Source organism: Pipistrellus kuhlii, unplaced genomic scaffold, assembly GCF_014108245.1.
Source record: "Pipistrellus kuhlii isolate mPipKuh1 unplaced genomic scaffold, mPipKuh1.p scaffold_m20_p_4, whole genome shotgun sequence".
In the NCBI taxonomy this organism is placed as follows: Eukaryota; Metazoa; Chordata; class Mammalia; order Chiroptera; family Vespertilionidae; genus Pipistrellus; species Pipistrellus kuhlii.
In genome coordinates, this window is record NW_023425540.1 from 80,532,334 (window position 1) to 80,551,368 (window position 19,035).

Here is a 19,035-nt window from a genome sequence, read left to right on the forward strand (position 1 = left end):
GGATGGGAATCCCTCACTGCCTCCTCTCACCCCACCTCCAACCCTGCCGTTTCAGCTCTCCGATTCAAAGAAGAAGCTGCAGGACTTTGCCAGCACCGTGGAGGCCCTGGAGGAAGGCAAGAAGAGGTTCCAGAAGGAAATCGAGGGCCTCACGCAGCAGTACGAAGAGAAGGCAGCTGCTTATGACAAACTGGAAAAGACCAAGAACAGGCTTCAGCAGGAGCTGGACGACCTGGTTGTCGATTTAGACAACCAGCGGCAACTAGTGTCCAACCTGGAGAAGAAGCAGAAGAAGTTTGATCAGGTAGGCGGGCTGGAGGGCCCACCGCTGTGCACAGACGCTGGCTGGGGGAGTCGGGTCTGCGAAGCATCCGGGTGGCTGCTGGGTGTGTGTCGGCACCCTCCCGCTTGCTCACGGATGCACAGTTGGCCTGCGTTAGTGACTGTGGAACAGTAGGGCTCCTGGGTCAGAGTAAGGAGAGTGACAGTTTTGAAGGCTGTGACCTTTCCAGGGGCCACTACCAGTGGGACCGTCTGTAAACCCAATCACATGCCTTAGTTTCTCGTCCCCATGAGGAATGAGGTTTATTTATCTCATTCACTCAAGTTTTTTTAATTGAGTGCCTACTGAGTGTTCCCAGTAATTTAAATTTTCTACCCTTTAAATACCACTTTTCCCTAACATTTCAGTACAAAGAACTGCAAGCACACAATTTGAAAACACTGTCCACCTGAATACCCACCCCCTGGATTCCATCTTCAACGTTTCACCATACTCACTCTATCACATTCTGACTTATCAGAATGTCATTCATCTTTCAGATAAATTTCGAAGAAAATTATAGACCTCTGTATATTTCCCCTTCAATACCTCAGCATTGCATAGTTTTAAAAATATATGCAATTTTGCTTCTTTTAAAGTAAAATTTACATACAAAGACATGCACAAATCTTAAGTGTACACTCACTGAGTTCTAATAAGTGCACATATACCTGTAAGGTTCAAACCACTAAATACTAACTTTTAAGATGTTACTCAGATTTAGTAGCTGTGACTTGGGGCTATTCTAAACCCCAATGAGGGACTGTACTGGGAGATGTGGGGGCTCACTGCCCCTCCCCAGCTGGACTCAGAGTCCTGGGCTTCTGTTTGCCATGCTGACTCCACTTTCCACCAGCCTTCCCTTCTCTGTGCTGCCAGCTCGTCCTCATTATCCAAGGGCCCGAGGGCCCTTTTATTTATATTCCTGTCACAGATGTAGCGTTTTTGTGTTGACTGTGTTGTTTGGGATCCCATTACCTATATGTCTTTGTTGAATTCTGGAAGTCTGGGTTTTGCATATGTAATACGCTGCTTTCCAGAAGGTGACACTAACATCAGTATGGAGTGTTCTTTGAACTGCTTCTCCAAGCAGAGGGACAAGTGTGAGCAGATCCATTCACACACTCTGGGGGCGCACAGAGCATTTTTGAGAGCTAGCTACTGTGGCCATAAAACAAGAAGAGTAGCTGGCCTCTGGCAGGATTAAATGTCACTGTGACCTCAGTAGCTGATTGCTCTAACCAAAATGGGCATCATTTGTGGTTTCAAAGCACAGACTCAGCAGATGCTGGCTCTGCATAAGGCTGGCCCAGAAGCCAGAAAGCAAGCTTAACCAGGAACGATGTCCATAGATTTCTAACCACACCAGCACCTGGGAGAGTTCCGCAGGACACGGGCCTTGCAGTGAAATGCAGCGGGACCTCAGGTGAAGTCTAGGGGCCAGTCACCTCTGGGTCTCCTGTTGTGTTGCAGTTGTTGGCCGAGGAGAAAAACATCTCTTCCAAATACGCGGATGAGAGGGACAGAGCGGAGGCGGAAGCCAGGGAAAAGGAAACTAAGGCCTTGTCCCTGGCGCGGGCCCTGGAGGAGGCCTTGGAGGCCAAAGAGGAACTCGAGAGGACCAACAAAATGCTCAAAGCCGAGATGGAGGACCTGGTTAGCTCCAAGGATGACGTAGGCAAGAATGTAAGTCTCTCTTTTTCGCTTGTCTACATTTCACCAACCCACCCACTGTGCCATGTATCAGTCTGCGAGGGCCTTGGCACTGTGCCTCTTCCGTGTTAAGTGATCATTGGGCGTTGTAGGTAGTCCCTTGGGCTGATGCAAAGACCAGGCCTGGTTGGGAACAGCAGTTGGGGGTGGGGTCTGCGTCGAGGGATCCGAGAGGAAGGCTCTGGTCTTGGCTCCTAGTTGTGCATCCAGTGGGTGGCAAAAACCATCACCGTGAGCTTAGTGAGCTGCCTGTCTCTGTGGTTGCCTGACCATCTTCGTGAAAGTCAACCCTCTTGTAAAAGGTCCATGAGCTGGAGAAGTCCAAGCGCGCCCTGGAAACCCAGATGGAGGAGATGAAGACACAGCTGGAAGAGCTGGAGGATGAGCTGCAGGCAACGGAAGATGCCAAGCTGCGGCTCGAGGTCAACATGCAGGCCCTCAAGGGCCAGTTTGAGCGCGACCTCCAGGCCCGGGATGAACAGAATGAAGAGAAAAGGCGGCAGCTCCAGAGGCAGGTAATCCTGCAGGGGACGTGGGGGGATGGAGAGCTGGGGTGGCCAGTGTCCTTCCTTCCACCACCACTTCCTGGCCTCATGGAGACTATTTTCTCATCTGCAACCTGGGGATGAGAGAAAAGCCCGCCCTGCAGGGGGCTGCGCACACCTGGGGGCTCAGTGAAAACGGGCTGGGCAGAGAGGGGCCCTCGGGGAGGCATGCGGCCCAGCAGTGCCCGTCTCTTCCTTGCCCAGCTCCACGAGTACGAGACGGAACTGGAAGACGAGCGGAAGCAACGTGCCCTGGCCGCCGCTGCCAAGAAGAAGCTGGAAGGGGACCTGAAAGACCTGGAGCTGCAGGCTGACTCCGCCATCAAGGGGAGGGAGGAAGCCATCAAGCAGCTGCGCAAACTGCAGGTGGGTGGCGCTCTGGGTGCGGGCACTGGGGAAGGAGGGGCGGCTCCCCCAGGCTGGGAAGTCAGTCAGAAGCAGGAGGGTGCAGGCTTCTCGCTGCCATTTGTGCCTGTTCGGCTGGTGTTTTCTATCACCATTTGGCTTTCAGTGACTGTTTCCTGCCCTGCATAGGACATCTGGCCAAGGCCCTCAGATCACATCAACTTTTCTTAGACAGTTCAGCTGAGCCCCCCCAAAACGCACCCCCAAATGGCCACCTGGGGCTGAGGGCAATGCTCGTGCAACAGGGGGCTTCCCTGTGGTTAATCACAGAAAATCCTAGTGGTTACCATGGAAAGGTAATTTGGGCAGCACTTGGGCGAGTTCAGGACAGCCTGTCTTTCCTGTCCACTCATGCAGGCTCAGATGAAGGACTTCCAGAGAGAGCTGGACGATGCCCGTGCCTCCAGAGAAGAAATCTTTGCCACGGCCAAGGAGAATGAAAAGAAAGCCAAGAGCTTAGAAGCAGACCTCATGCAGCTACAGGAGGTAAAGCCTTCTCACTAGGAGTGCCTCAGACGGGGATCCGGTGGCAGCGGCCCTTGGCATCCCAGGCTGTACACCCACAGCTTTCTTTCCCCAACCAGCCTTCCACGGGGGTGGACCCTCTTAGCTAGGGCCTGGAAAACAGGCTTTTCTCCTGTGACATGACGCAGGGCCTCTCTGAGTTCAGAGGCGGTGTAGCCATTTTCAGAGGTGGCCGTGGAGACTGCGGGGGGCCTGGTGAGGAGCACGGTGGGTCCTTGGGTGTGGGTCAGCCCTTCCCTGGCAGACAACAGATTTCCTTCCTCCCTGTCCCCCACCATCCAGGATCTAGCCGCGGCTGAGAGGGCTCGCAAACAGGCTGACCTGGAGAAGGAGGAGCTGGCCGAGGAGCTGGCCAGCAGTGTGTCAGGAAGGTATGAGACAGCATGCGATGAAGGGGGGTCCTAGACCCAGATGATGGAAAGGCAACTCACAGTGAGCCTCCTAGCCCCTCACTTTAATACTGAAAACGACAGAGTGCTCAAGTGAACTTGTAACAGGGGCCTCGGGGTTCCCACACCCTGTTTGGGAGTGTGGCCAGTTTCATTCATTCATTCTGAACAAACAGCACGGCGGGGACAGGGGGCATCAGGGAGGAGTTGGTCCTCATCCCAGGCCTGGCTTTGCCTGACACCAACCGGGTGTGAGTCCTGGTTTCTTACTTCCCAGCTGTGTGACTTTGGACAAGTCTCTAAGGGTCTCTGAGCCTTCGTTTCCTCAGTCATAAGTGAGGGCAGCCCTGAGGCATTGCTCCTCCAAGGACAGGGTGTTTCCTAAGCTGAGCAGACGGGAGGCCTCAGATGTGCTGTATCTCCCTCAGGAACACGCTTCAGGATGAGAAGCGCCGCCTGGAGGCCCGGATCGCGCAGCTGGAGGAGGAGCTGGAGGAAGAACAAGGCAATATGGAGGCCATGAGTGACCGTGTCCGGAAGGCCACACAGCAGGTGGGGGCCTGGGCACTAGAACAGCAAAAGTCCCCCACGGGCTCAGTGACATGCACCACAGGCTGCTGTGCGCCAGGCCTGGGATGAGCTGAGGATAGCAGGGAGCCTGGGTGGCCCCGGATGCTGCCTGGATGAGCTGGGAGTTAAAGGATGACCAGGAAGGAGGAGAGGGAGTGCAGAGGCTGAAAAAGGCTGGAGACTGTGGGAGAAGCTAGTCATCTCAGTGCACCCCACAGGCTTTCATGTCTCCCACCTCACTACCTCCACCTTCCTCCCCAGGCCGAGCAGCTCAACAATGAGCTGGCCACGGAGCGCAGCGCAGCCCAGAAGAACGAGAGTGCAAGGCAGCAGCTAGAGCGGCAGAACAAAGAGCTCCGGAGCAAGCTCCAGGAGATGGAGGGGGCAGTCAAGTCCAAGTTCAAGTCCACCATCGCGTCCCTGGAGGCCAAGATCGCACAGCTGGAGGAGCAGGTCGAGCAGGAGGCGAGGTACGGTGGGACCAGGGCTCCAGTGACAGCCCGCTTGCCCCTGAGTGCAGGGAGGTAGGCAGCCTCTCCGGGCATTGGCTGTGGCTGTGGAATAAACCCAGCGGTGCCCGAGCGGCAGCTGTGCTGGGAGAACCAGTGAGAACGCAGGAAAGGGCTGAGCCTGTCCCTGGCCCAGAGGAAGCCCTGGAAATGTCATCTGCTCTTGGTAAACAGCGTGGTTCCTCAGTGACGCCGGCCAGCTCCCCCGGGAGCACATGTGGCTTTTCCTGACCTACATGAGCAGGAGGTCATGCTTACGGGGACACAAGTCCAAATCAACAACCGTTTAGTTCATGAACATGGGAAGGCTTCTCATGTTAATGGAGGGTCACCAGGCTGTAAGTTCACAGCACATTCGTGACCATCACACTGTAAGGATTCTGACCCATTTTTTGTTTGGTAGCGTCTTTACTGATGACTCACCCTCACACAGTTCACCCATTTAATGTGTACAATTCAGTGGCTGGCTTCTAGTATATTCACAGGTAGGTCCACCCTTACCACACTCAACTGTAGAACATTTTCATCCTTCACATCCCCTTCTATTCCCCACCCCCAGTCCTAAGCAACTCCTGTCTCCTTGTCTGTTCTGGACATTTCATGGACATGGACTCATACAAGGCCTCTGTGACTGGCTTCTCTCACTGGGCACACGTTCTCAAGGTTTGTCCTTGCCACAGCAGGTATCAGTGCCTCTGTTTTTTATGGACGACTCCTAATCTTCTATCTGGTCGATTCGGTGGGATAGGTGCTGATTGGGAGCTCAGGAAAAGTGCCCACCGTGGGCAAGATGCCGGTCTGGCTTACATTAGCGACTGCTCCCCCCTTGTGTGCAGAGAGAAACTGGCGGCTGCCAAGTCACTGAAGCAGAAGGACAAGAAGCTGAAGGAGGTGCTGCTGCAGGTGGAGGACGAGCGCAAGGCGGCTGAGCAGTACAAGGAGCAGGTACACAGCCGCCGGCCTCTCCCCCTCTGGTCCCCCAGGACCTCCAAGGGGCCCCCTGACCCCCGCGCCTCTCCTTGAACAGGCAGAGAAAGGAAATGTGAAGGTGAAACAACTCAAGAGGCAGCTGGAGGAGGCGGAGGAGGAGTCCCAGCGCATCAATGCCAACCGCAGGAAGCTGCAGCGGGAGCTGGACGAGGCCACGGAGAGCAATGAGGCCATGGGCCGCGAGATGACCGCGCTCAAGAGCAAGCTCAGGTGAGCAGCCCAGCCCAGGAGGGGTTTCCCCCCGGGCCGGGTGCTCACGGAGGCCCGAGATGCCCGCTGTGACTCCGTATTATCAACACAAAAGGCTACCCTTTCCAAAGCCCTCGCTCGCTTCTTTCCCGGCTCTTCCTGCAGCAGTGTCCGGGCACACAGGGCCCTGCCTCTGAAGAGCTCACCTTCTCTTTAACAATCTTTGCCCATCATCCTGGTGAGGAGGAGGAGGAGGGAGAAAGAGTTTCCCACCTCCTGAACCTTCTCTTCTGGCCTTTTTCTTCACCACCTTTCCCTAAAACTCAGGGTTCCTTGGCACTGTTGGGGCTGCATAAGTCTTTGTTTTTATCATAGGGCCTGGCCTGTATATTGTAGGATGTTGAACAGCATCCTTGGCCCTCACACACCCGCTATGGTAGCATTCCCACCAGCCATGACAACCTATGATGTCTCAATACACTGCCAGATGTTCTCTGAGGGTACAGTCACCCAGGTTTGAGAGCCTGGCCCCAACTACTCCGAGGTCTGTTCTTTCTCCTGCACCTGTGCAACTTCCGGGTCTGAGGTGGGTAGGTCACCACCCTGCTCCTTGGGGCTCCTTCCCATCCCCAATTCCATGAAATTTAGCTCAGAGCTTCCTGTCACACATTCTCTTACACCCCTCCAGCCTCTAGTGTCTTTGACCGTCTTTTCCCATGACCCCTGTCACTCCACAGGCATTACCAGTAACTCAAGCCCTAATTTGACTTTCAGGTATCCCATCATTTGCCTGCTGCCACCTCCTGACTCCTGGGATCTTTATTCAACCCATTTTCTCACAACCCCCACTGACTCCTTACCCAGCATCTAACCCAGGCTCAGGGGTTGCCCTCAGCCTTTCACACATCCTCAATACCCTGAGCCCCTCTTGCTGTGCTGTACTTGGTTAAAACCACCCAACTTCCCACCTTCTACAGCTCCAAGGGGTGTGAGAAAAGCAACCATGCTGGCTGTACTTCAGCCTCCCACTCTCTTAAGAGATCTGCTTTTATTTCCTCCCTAAGATTATCATCTCCATCCCGTCTCAGCTGATAACCTTACTTCCTATTTAAGCGAAAAATAGAAACAATCATAGAAAGTAAACAAGCTCCCACTGGTCCATCAACTGACCTCCCTACATCTATGCTCATTTCTTCTACTTTTTGCCCCATTTCTGGCTTGAACTGTCCAGCACCCACTAAGGCCAACCCCTCTGGTGGACTCCCTTCTTGTTGAGGATGTTGCTCCTGAAAATCTTACCTTCTTCCTCTGCCATGTTTCCCCTCTCGCGGAGTCACTGCACCATCTTAGCCTCACACTCCTCCTCCTCTTTTTTATTTTTTAAATATATTTTTATTGATTTTTAGAGAGGAAGGAAGAGAGAAACATCAATGAGAGAGAATCATTGATTGGCTGCCCTCCACTGGGGATGAATCCAACAACCCAGGCATGCGTCCTTGACTGGAGTCAAACTCAGGACCCTTCAGTCTACAAGCCAATGCTCTATCCATTGAGCCAAACCAACTATGGCTCTCTCCACCTCCTCTTGATCACAGACAGATTCTAATTCCATGGTCAGTCCTTGGTCCCAACCTGACTCAGCAGCACCATCACTCCTCCTCCCTGTTCTTTCTTCACTGGGCTTCCAACACCAGCCTCACCTGCTTTCTGTCCGTGGGCCTGCCCCAGGGTGCCATCTTGGTTCTCTCTTCATGTCCAACGCTGTCACTCCTCCCTTGGTGATCTCAGCCAACCCTGTGCCTTTAGAATTCAGACCCTGCTTGACATTCCCACTCAATACTCCTGGGCCAATCACACCTTCCATGCCCCAACCTGAGCCTCAATTGAACCTCTTCACCCCAAACCAGCCCCTCTCCCAGTCCTTTCCAGCTCAACATGATAAAGTTTCCATCAATTAACCCAAACCACAGACTTGTATTTTTTTCTTTACTTTCCTCTCCCTCACACCCTGCATCCAGTCTGTCAGCAAATCTAGTCAACTCCCTTAAAAATACTATATAGCCAGAAGCCAACCACGTCTTGCCGCCCTGGTCCATGGCACCCTCCTCCCATCTCAACAACTTTCGCAGCTTCCTCAGGCCTTCCTGCTTCCGTGCTCTCCCCCTTACAGTCTGTTCTCAACACAGCAGCCAGAAGCTGTTTAAATGGAGCTGGGTCATGTCTCTCCAAGGGTTTGTTCCATTAGGTCCTTCACGATCTCTGTCCACTGCCTCCTAAATTACTCCCTGACCGCTCCACACAGTGCCTTGGGTTCTGCCTGGATTCTCTTCCCCCAGCTCTCTGCACAGCTGGCTCCCTCTTCCTTTCCTGCAGAGGTTTACTCATCTCTTACTCTAAACTTCCCAACTTTACTCCCTACAGTTCTCCTCTCTTACCTCCCTGTCACCATGGAACCTGCTGGGTATTGTACTTACCTCATTCATGATCTGTCACACTCACCTGCAAGCCCATGAGCACAGAGGTTGTGTCTGGTAATTCATCCCCAGTGTCTGGGGTAGAGCTGGGCGCAGAGTAAACCTTCCATCATTGGGTCAGAGATGATGTTTCTCTAACCGGTCATTCTCAACCACCTTTGCCTCTCACTACCTGTACTACTTTTATATTAACTGTGTTAATCATACATTACCACCCCTCTATTGTTACACCAGCATCACCAGGTAACGATTAAATTAAATACAATGAAAACAATAGTGAGTTCTAGCTATTGTGGCCACAGATTGATAACTGCGACTTTAAGGACTACTTCTCAGTTAAAAAGCAAGTGACAACCACATTAGCACCAAATAGACTTTTTCTATCCAATGGCATGCCAGGGGCCCTCGGAAGTCCATCGGCATGTAGCCTAGAGCCTTCGAGAACCACTACGTGAGATGAGGGGAAAGCCCAAACCCCTTTCAGAGAGGGAAGGGAACAGCTGGTTCAGGTGCCGGATTCAGGAATGAGCCCCCAGTCCCAGCATAACGAGGGGCCTGACGGAATGGAAACCAGGCCTTACCTCTCAGGTCCAGCAGTGGGGCAACCCCCAGGGTTGACAGTCAGTGGGAGAGCTGCTCTCACCACAAAGACCCAGACCCTCCTCAGCGGCTGGGGAAGTAGTCAGCCACTCCTGCTCTCACCCCTTTGCTGTCACTACTCCCTTTCTTGGGACACTTGGAACATCCCTGTGGGTTCTACCCCAGACAACTAACCTTTCTTAGGCCGTCCAGGCCTGTAAGAAGAAACCATTATTTTACAGTCCTAACGTGAGCATACACATAACGAAAGCCGAAGACGGGTCAGACCTTTTCTGCCTTCTCAGAGTCTTCCAGATGTACTAAACCTAAAATCAAGCATAGGTCTTCCTCAAAAGGGAGCTTTGAGTGAGGCTGGGAGCCTAGCCAACACCTCAGAGGAACTGCAAACAAGTTTCATAGTTTTACCAGCCAGGTAAATCTGGACACAAGCCCTCCTGGGCCGGTCTTCACCCCCATCATGTGCCACATTGCCAGTCATCTGCAGAAGGCGTCCACCTCTATCCGCCTGCCCAGGCATAGAAGGCAACAAAGACCAAGTAGTAACAGTGAGACCTTGCAGCAGGGGCTTAGTCTGGGACTGTTTCCAGGTAGAACTTTGAACTAGCATACTCACATGCCTTTACCTTCCTGAGCAGGTCCGCATAATGGGAGGAAGCCACCTGTGTTCCTAAAAGAAGCTCACAAGGACAGAAATTTGCGTTTTGATTTTAAAGAAGTTGCTTGTCCTTTCGTGTGCCAGCCTGGCTCTAGATCAGTGGTTCTCAACTGTCCTAAGGCCGCAACCCTTGAATACAGTTCCTCATGTTGTGGTGACCCCCAACCATAAAATTATTTTCGTTGCTACTTCGTAACTGTAATTTTGCTACTGTTATGAATCATAATGTAAATATCTGTGTTTTCCGAGGTCTTAGGTGACTCTGCTAGCGGTTCTCAACCTATGGGTCGAAAAATTACAGTTATTGTAGCAACGAAAGGGTTGCGGCATTAAAAAGGTTGAGAACCACTGCTTTGGATGCTTTGCTGGAAGATTGACTTTAAAGTGCCTGTAATTATTTAAATAAAGCAAATGCCTCCATGACTGAAAAGGCACTTATAGGGGCTCCCTCCCGTTGGCCTAACGATAACCACCAAGGACTCTCTCTCTCTGTTTCAGAGCCCCCCTCCCCCAGGAAACTGCGCAGTGACTCACCAGGTATCATGCCTCCAGCTTTGCTGCGGCTCCTGTGTTACACTCAGTTTCCATTTCCTTTCTGCCCATCGCGCCCTCCATGACCCCCCCCACCCCCCCGTTTTTTTTGGCCCTTGCAAATGTCTCTCAGATTCCTGCAAAATCTGAAGGCTTGGACATCTTAGTTCAAAACTGTCCTTCATCACAACCAAGATCAACACGAGATGATCTTGTGCCTTGACCCATTCTCCTTCTCCCCTTCCGCTTCGGCATGACACGGCACCAGATGACACGGCATGACACAGCACCAGATCCCTGTCACCACACGGTGATGAGATCTTAGAGGCTGTGTCGCTTAGTTGTCCTTACCTGCGTGAGGGCCTCTCTCACACTGCTAGGGACACTCGCCCTCCCTCGTCCAGCTAACACTGCACGGAGCAGGTATGACAACGCCACGATGCGGATCCACTCCTGGAGAATGGCTTCAGTCTGGCTGGTCTAGTTCACTAGTCAGAATTAACAAAGCACAGGTTCACGGGAGCACAGCCCAAAATCTGCCCCCTCACTCCCCGGGGGTGGGGTTTCACAAATTTGTCCGCAAGGAAAGTGAGAGCTCGCCATAAAGCCTTCCAAGTGCTGGGGCTGCGAGGGGCTGCGGCAAGGCCTGGCTCCTGGCTGCATTTTCAGTGTGCGAGGGTGACGTGAGCCACCACAGAGCTGGCAGAGTCCTGGCAGAGCCTCTTCCAGAGTCTCGCTGCACGTACTCACTCAGGGATGGAGGCGGGGATGGGTATCCAAGCCTCTAGGAAGCGCCTGGGGCCCTTCACAAGGCAGAGTTAAGAGGTCTGGACATCTACAGCCTTTTCTTGTACAGTTAGGCACCTGGGGCCTGGTTTTCCTCTCATCCTCCTGAGAGGCCAGGCAAGCCCTGGCTGTGTCTGTCTTCTCTTTTCAAGAATCTCAGCTTTGCTGTCACTACTCAAATACTTAAAGCTGGATGAGGTCTTGGCAGGGGCTTTTAGATTCCAGGACACACAGCTCCCGAGCTCTCCTGCCAGCTCATTGGGAACAAAGGATTAGATGAACTCTAGGGTCGCCTGGAGTATGGGACCCACAGATAATGGGGGCCCCCAGTGCCCGTGAAGCAGCCGTGCTTACACCCTCATGCTGGCCCCTGATGGGCTGGTCCCTGCTGAGCCCACAAATAGAACCCACATTCTCCAGGACCAGGCTCTTTAAGAAAACCTTTACAGGGGCCCCTTACTTCCTGTGACAGTTATAGCCAGTGTCAACCTTTGCCTAGGATTTTAACCCTTTGCACTCCGAACCATTCTGGACATTGGCTACCAGCTACTCGATGCTAATGGCGGAAACGTGCGTTGAATTAACTCAATTCCCCGTAATCACTAATAAACTGCAATGTCCCCTGAGAGGGGACATCCGATTGATATGCTAGAATTCCGATGTCCCCTGAGAGGGGACAGCGGAGTGCAAAGGGTTAAATCAGTCCCTTCAAGACAGACACACCTGAACCAGAACGACAGGCTCACAGGGCTAAGGCCTCCACAGGGGACTTACAATGACTCAGGGAGCTTCCTCCTCAGACCAAGGAGCATGCTTATCAATTAGCAAATACTCTCCCAGGAGGCAGGGTGCTGGAGCCTGGGAGAACAGGAGGCACTGATTCTGGCCCCAGGCTACCCACCAAGTTTGAACTGGGGTGGAAGTAGGGGAGAGCCTGGCCTGCTGCTCCCCCAGGGCTTCGAGACCCTGCTCTCTGGCCCAGATTCCTAGAAAGTGACTTTTAAGGTTGCACTAGAGATGGAAATTTAGTTTTAAGGTTAATGAGAGGTCTAGAAGTTGGCCTGAGTCTAGCTGGGAGTGGCTACAACTTTAAGTATTTATTCCTGATCGCTGCACCTTGGGGGTGCCATCCTCTGCACCTGGTGTGTCTCTCCCACCCTTGGACCCCAATCCTGTTGGGACTCCCCCTCTCAGCGATCAGGATCCTGTGAGCCTTGCTTATGCCTCCAATCTGACCTGTCCGTGTTGTTCTTGACTCAAGTATCAATATAACTGGGATGGGCTCACCTTCGTGGCTTTTCTGTTCAGGCTTTGCGTGGTCAAGCGGGTCATTTTTCTTACAAAGTCTGCTTTCTTCTTAGACATCCTAAAATGATTTAAGACCTGACATCTGAATCAGGTCAAAACAGGGCCAGGTGGCCAGAGCCCCGTGCAGTAATTGGTTGTGGCCACTGAAAAGGAGGCAAACATTCCTTCCAAACAGTGAAGGTTAAGTGCAGGTGGGGCTGACTTTTCCTCCTCCTGCCAGCCCGCCCTCCTATGCAAAGCCTCACTCCAGGTGGCCAGGGTCACCTGAGGGTAACGCAGAGTGGTCACTCAGGGCTTCAGGCAGGACAGAGGAGCCGGGAACCATAAGGAAAGGGGTGTCCTACCAGCTAGAGCTAAAATACACCTTAGATTAACAGGTTCCACTCATTTTTCTAACACGTACTCATTGAGCACGTTATAAGCCAAGAATGGTGGCTGCCATGATGAGTAAAAACAGAGGAGACCCCCCACCCTGGGGAAACTCGGCCCAAGAATTCTGATCCACAAGAGCTGGGGGCTGAGTTGCCTGTAACCAGAGCAACCGCGCCTTCCCTCTCAGGCCGCCCTTAACGTCAATTCCACCTTCTTCCCGTTGAAAACCTAAGCCCCTTCCCTCTTCCCCGCTCTAGAGGCAAGGTGCAGGATGGGAATATTTCTCCTTCATACCTGCTCCACGGAGTATGAGTAAACCCAGCCGATGTGGTCACCGCAGACGAGGATCCTGGAGTGGGTGAATGACCAGCCAGACATTTTTTAAAGCCAGGGGTTCTGCTCGGAAGAACCGCCTTTCCCCCACTCCGGCTGATCCTCCAGCGTAACCATAGCTTGGAGCTGGTCAAGATTTGCTGACTTCAACCTCAGCATCTCATTCGAGTTTGTTTTTATTTCCCTTTCTAAAAGTCTCACGACAATTTCTGTACTGAAGAAACCTGTGTTCTCTTGAAACCCACAGGCGAGGCAACGAGACCTCTTTTGTCCCCGCTAGAAGGTCTGGAGGACGTCGAGTTATTGAAAACGCGGATGGTTCCGATGAGGAAATGGATGCTCGTGATGCAGACTTCAATGGAACCAAAGCCAGTGAATAAGACAAACTTGCTGAAAACAAAAACAACACCCAGTGGACTCTGCTTAGCATTGTCCAAGTCCATTTTCAAATTCCGAACCTCACAAACACTCCTCACCATGAACATAACACCTCCCTGTGCTCAGGGCATCAATTTAAGTTTTGAATCGTGTACCAAACGAGAAAAGCCAACAGGAGACACAGACACACCCACTCCCCCTCTATCAAGGAATTGTGCAAGAGGTTTTGAGTTTTTAGACAAATAGATCCACAGTAACTTAATCACTGGCAACTTAGTTTACATAAAATGGGGGGAAGTCACCAAAAATGGGTGCCACCGCCCCTCCCACTCTCAAGCCATCCCCTGCCCTGTGTACCCTTCCGACATCGTGAGTAGGACCTGGTTTGAAAACTCCCCGTCCTGGTTACCACACCTCAGACGCACACAGTTCACCGAGACCAAGCGCCTTCCGTAGTCACCTGAATGAAAAGGGAGACGCTGCTCGAGTGGACGAGAGCAGGAATGATACACTGTTTTATATGCACCCCGGCTGTATTTAAGGACACCCTCACGAATAAATAAAAGGATATATAGTCGGCGTTGTTTTCTTCAGAGCAAAAAAATGGGGGTGGGAGGAGGGGAGTGCGACCCTAAGAAGTGAAGGTTTCTTCTTAAACGGAAAATCTGAGGCCTGGGGAGGTGAAATAAATTGTCCGAGTTCCCATCTGGCAAAAGAGCAGATGTGCCGGAACCGGTTTGGCTCAGTGGATAGAGCGTTGGCCTGTGGACTGAAAGGTCCCAGGTTCGATTCCAGTCAAGGGCATGTACCTTGGTTGCGGGCACATCCCCAGTAGAGGGTGTGCAGGAGGCAGCTGGTCAATATTTCTCTCTCATCGATGTTTCTAACTCTATTCCTCTCTTCCTCTCTGTGAAAAATCAATTAAAAAAAAACAACCAGTATACACACACAAACACACACACACACACACACACACACACACACACACACACACATATATATATATATATATATATATATATATATATATATATATATATATATATAAAGAGCAGCTGCAAAGTGAGTCTGTACCAGGAGGTGGGCAGCTCAGGGCTCAGAGAGGAACACGATCAGGAAGAACATCTTTAACCATCAAAACCAGTACGTATGTGATGTGAAGAACACAAGACTTCCTTGAATTTTTAAAGTTAAAACACAAGACTTTGCACAGCAGGGTTTGACAAACTCTGTAAAGGCCAGAAAGCAAATATTTTAGTTTACATATGGTCTCTGTCACAGATTCATTTTTTAAAAAACCACCCTTCAGAAACATAAAAACCATTCTTAGCGTGAGGACCATAAAAGACCAGGCCATGGGCCTTTCCTTCCTCAGCCGGAGGCTCCAGGCAGAGATTCCCTGCAAAAGCTCCTTCCACACAAAGGAGTCCGTGCACCAACCCCGGGGGCTCAGGCAGATTTGAGAAGAGAGCAAATATGGAAACGGCGAAGGCTCGGCTGAGCGGCCTAATGCTAATATACCCTGAACACTACACAAACGTATCCCAAGTGCAGTTTGAAGAAGTTGATTTGAAGGGAAATCATATGAGCAAACACAGTAGCACACACAAAGCATTTACTGACCACCACACACTAGTTGAAAATTAGTTTCTCTTGGTTTTATTCTTTTAAAAAAATAAAAGTACATCTTTTCCCATTACAGGTTAGAATGTTTCTAGGATAATGAACCAGGCACTGAAGTTTAATTCCCTGTTGAATTTCAGGAGCTCTTGAAAAGTTCTATTTTCAAAGCAAGGATATTTTTGCTGTTCTTTTGGAAAAATAACTTAGTTACAAAAGGAAGGCCGTTGAACTACACACATACTCCTGGATTCATGTCTTCTTTTTATGTGTGATGGAGAGGGTGAGACAGCAGTTCCCAGCAGAGAGAAGCATGTGCCCCGTCCACGCTGAAAATCCTGTGTGCATTACTTCTTTGACAAGGAAGTTTCAACAACAATCCTGGTGGTTTAACCTTATTCGAAGGTTACCCTGATTATTTCATTATGGCCATCAATGAAATTCTACTCTTAAAGGCTGTATTTCCAAGGCCGCTCCACCCGCATGACTTTGAGGGTCCTGAAGCAGAGGTCACCCCTTGCCAGGGGTGGGGCGCAGGACAAATAACGGTCGGGACACATGTAAACAGGAAAGACTTTCCACTGACCTGGTCCACGCAAAATATAATCTGAAACTCAAGCACACCTCTAAAAGCGTCAATGAGCCAGATTAGAAAGTGTGGGAGGTACACTACACAGTTTTAACCAGCACATTCCTGGTCTGCTCTTAGAGGTGATCTGTGTGCTGATCCTTGCTGTCCACGCAGTGAGAGACTTTGTTCTGGAAGACAGCTCCAGGTGAACGGGACTGGGGAGCCCGAGGTGGGCTCAGGTCCCTTTGTAAGGCGTTTCCCTCCGGACGTTAAAAACAGTCCCAGGACTTGGGTCAGCTCACAATGATGGGGTAGCCTCAGCATTCACACTCAGAGCCCTTTCCAGCAGGTCCAGTTTGTCCCTGTCCATCTGCAACACACCGACATGGAGGCTGGGACTGAGACGGCATTCCACAGGGTCAACCACCGGGGCCACGGGCAATGGCCTCAGTCATTGGCTAGTGTGACTGCTTGCCCATATTTCTCAAACTACCTTAAAAAAAACAAAAACCTAGTGTGAAGAGGGGACGAAAGGTAACTCCCGCACAGACACCAGTGGCTTTGCTTCTGCGGATTTCCTAAAGCAACAGCTTGACTACACCCTGGGCTGACGGCAGCGACGGAGAGGACAGATTTGAAGGCGGCTTCCCAAACTCCAGGCGTTTTCCCGACCTTCAGACAGAGCAAACCATGTTAAGCGGACATTACAGCTGTTACGACTGACTAGCATCGGGGCCCACAGTTATAAGAATGAGTATCAACACCCAGGAGCAGGGTCGGTCACTGCGTCTCAATTTCCTCTCCTGTGAAATGAAGAAAAGGACACTGGCTGTCTAGCCTCACATTCCCGATGCCACACCGGAAGCCCAGGTGAAGACGACCCTCTGAAAAACACCCACTTTAATGGTCTGGAAGATATGTGTGTTGCCACAGAAAACGATTCTTCATTTCCTGTCACCTGTCTGCCAGGGACCCACCAAATTGTGGCTTGGGGTCCAATAAGATGGTGGCACATCTTAGGAAGGTACTGATTCTGGAAGCTGTCCTGATTTTCTTCAGGCAAGAAAGTAAATGAAGCCATCAGAGGTCAGATTTGTTTTCCAATCCAGTGACTGGCTTCAGGATTCTAGTCTGGATGGAAATTTTCTTGCCAGTTTCCAGAAGGTTCTAAAGTTTATTTTGTTCTTTAGTTTTTTATTTATTATTTAAATCCTCTTCTGGAGGAAGCAGAGCAGTGTTAGAAGCTCAAGTCCCAGACAAGTGATTTATACAGGACATCCTCACAGCGTGACCAGGGGCTGCAGAATCTGATAATAAACACAAGCCTCTCCTTGGCCATTTGCCCAAACAGAAGACACCACCTAACTCTGTCTCCAGAGATGGGGCAGAGTTCACCGACATAAACAGGCAACTTTTAAAAAATGGCTTTCGGGCCCAACTTGTGTGGCCCAGTAGTTGAATGTCAATCTATGAACCAGGAGGTAATGGTTTAATTCCAGTCAGGGCACATGCCCGGTTTGCAGGCTCGATCCCCAGTAAGGGTTGTGCAGGAGGTAGTCGATCGATGATTCTCTCTCATCACTGATGTTTCTATCTCTCTTCCTCTCCCTTCCTCTCTGAAATTAATAAACATATATATGTGTGTGTGCACATGTATTGTATGTATATCTATAATAATAAAAGCGTAATATGCTAATTAGATCGGACATCCTTCCGGATGACCTTCCAGGGGAAGCAGGGGCTGAGAGGGAAGCCCGGGTCCCGGGTACCAGAGGGTAGCTTGGAGCGGCAGCCAGAAGGCCTACTTTTGCACAAATTTCGTGCATCCAGCCTCTATTTTTTTTTTTTTTTTTAAATGGCTTTTGGTCAGAGCTAGTTAGAAGTTCCCAGCTCAAGTGACAGCAAAAGGTACTGACCCTTTATCACCCAGAGGCACGCTGGTGCTGCTTGGCCGTCTGTCACCACCATCTCTGTTCTTGCTGGCTCGCCCTGAGGGGGGCCCACCGGTCCGGTTTGGGGACTGCTCGTACACAAAGTTCCGGCAGGATGCGAGTTTGGACTCCAGTGCCTGCAGAGAAATAGGCTTTTATCTCTCAATATCTCTAACTGGAGCCTAAAGCGGTGTGTTATGCTCTAGAATTCCCAAGTAGGGCCCAACGAAATCCAATGCACAGCCAACTTAGACCTCCAAGCCTAAGATATTTAGCTGCTTCCTGGAGATCACTAACTCTACCGATTATCCAACCCTACCTATGGGAAATATGGAGGTTTGAACAAGGACTTTGCTGTAAACAGACCCCACAAAAACCAAAAGGGCACGGAAACCCCCGCCCCCAAAGCTTCTCTACACTCTAACTGTGCAAAATATTCAGAGAGCTGTTCATATAACAGAAAACCAGATGATCCAAAGCCCAAAGTAAAAACATAAGGAGTTGCAAGCTCCTATTAAGTTGCAGCTTTGCATACATACATTCTGGTTGATGACAAACTGACAGGAGTTAAATTGTGTGGCCTTTTGAGCATAATTTTAAAAAATAAAATGAAAAACTACAAAGAATACCTATGTTATTTCTTAAGCACAAAAGAATCCTTCCCTGTAATTGATATAAACCTATTAAGTTCCCTGCTCTAGCCTTTCAAGATTTTCTCTTTAACTCCTGAGAAATAAAGAGAAGGCAATTTTCAAATATTTGTTTTTTCAAATTAAGAAAGAAAAAATAATCATAACACACCATTTGAACTTCCCAAATGCCAAGGGAAAAATGATTACAGAGAAACAACTACCCAGGGATGAAAGGGATGACTTAAGAGTCAGGGCCCACAGAAGCGTCCATGATTCTAAAGGATGCGACAGACCCAGAGCTACTCCTAGAAGTCATGAACTCTCTGAGAAAGGCAAAAGGAAGTGGTAAGGTCATCCCTCGCCAACTTCCTTGAAGGACAGGCAAGAAGCCACAGCGAACCCAGGAGCGCCAGTCTTACCCCTACTTTCCGCAGCAGGTCTCCCACGATGTTGAGGGCTGATATCCGGGCTGCAGGCGTGAGGGGGGTCCCACCTGTGGAGTCATCTAGACCTGGGTGTGCAAAAGGAAGTCATAGGTCTGTGCACTGACATCGCTAAATGCAAAACCCCAGGGGCAGGCGGGGGAGGCTACTCTTGCCTTGGATTCTGGATGCTTCCCTGTTTCATTCAATAGTAGGTTAACTGTCTCACACAGTAAGAGCCTATTTAGTGACCAACTTGTAACAG

General features: G+C 50.7%; 2 protein-coding genes across 17 annotated transcripts in view; one reads left to right on the forward strand and one right to left on the reverse strand.

The window, feature by feature from the left end:
* The window catches only part of MYH11 (myosin heavy chain 11), a 123,716-nt gene extending 109,553 nt beyond the window's left edge, over nt 1-14,163 (forward strand). For 2 of the 4 annotated variants that reach the window (XM_036411370.2, XM_036411371.2), the window contains 12 exons: nt 56-304; nt 1,796-2,008; nt 2,338-2,550; nt 2,785-2,946; nt 3,343-3,471; nt 3,793-3,881; nt 4,328-4,451; nt 4,731-4,939; nt 5,815-5,923; nt 6,006-6,178; nt 10,385-10,423; nt 13,464-13,599. In XM_036411370.2, the coding sequence (XP_036267263.1) occupies nt 56-304; nt 1,796-2,008; nt 2,338-2,550; nt 2,785-2,946; nt 3,343-3,471; nt 3,793-3,881; nt 4,328-4,451; nt 4,731-4,939; nt 5,815-5,923; nt 6,006-6,178; nt 10,385-10,415 (1,701 nt within the window). In that variant the 3' untranslated portion in view covers nt 10,416-10,423; nt 13,464-13,599. Of the gene's footprint in view, nt 1-55; nt 305-1,795; nt 2,009-2,337; nt 2,551-2,784; nt 2,947-3,342; nt 3,472-3,792; nt 3,882-4,327; nt 4,452-4,730; nt 4,940-5,814; nt 5,924-6,005; nt 6,179-10,384; nt 10,424-13,463 lie in introns of all 4 variants that reach the window. The other 2 variants (XM_036411368.2, XM_036411369.2) reach the window with 1 other exon arrangement.
* A 1,067-nt stretch (nt 14,164-15,230) lies between these two features.
* Nucleotides 15,231-19,035, reverse strand: part of NDE1 (nudE neurodevelopment protein 1) — a 32,939-nt gene continuing 29,134 nt past the window's right edge. For 5 of the 13 annotated variants that reach the window (XM_036411373.1, XM_045571271.1, XM_036411376.2 and 2 more), the window contains exons 7-9: nt 18,768-18,859; nt 17,702-17,853; nt 15,231-16,457 (exon numbers count right to left, since the gene is read on the reverse strand). In XM_036411373.1, the coding sequence (XP_036267266.1) occupies nt 16,364-16,457; nt 17,702-17,853; nt 18,768-18,859 (338 nt within the window). In that variant the 3' untranslated portion in view covers nt 15,231-16,363. The other 8 variants (XM_045571276.1, XM_045571275.1, XM_045571273.1 and 5 more) reach the window with 7 other exon arrangements.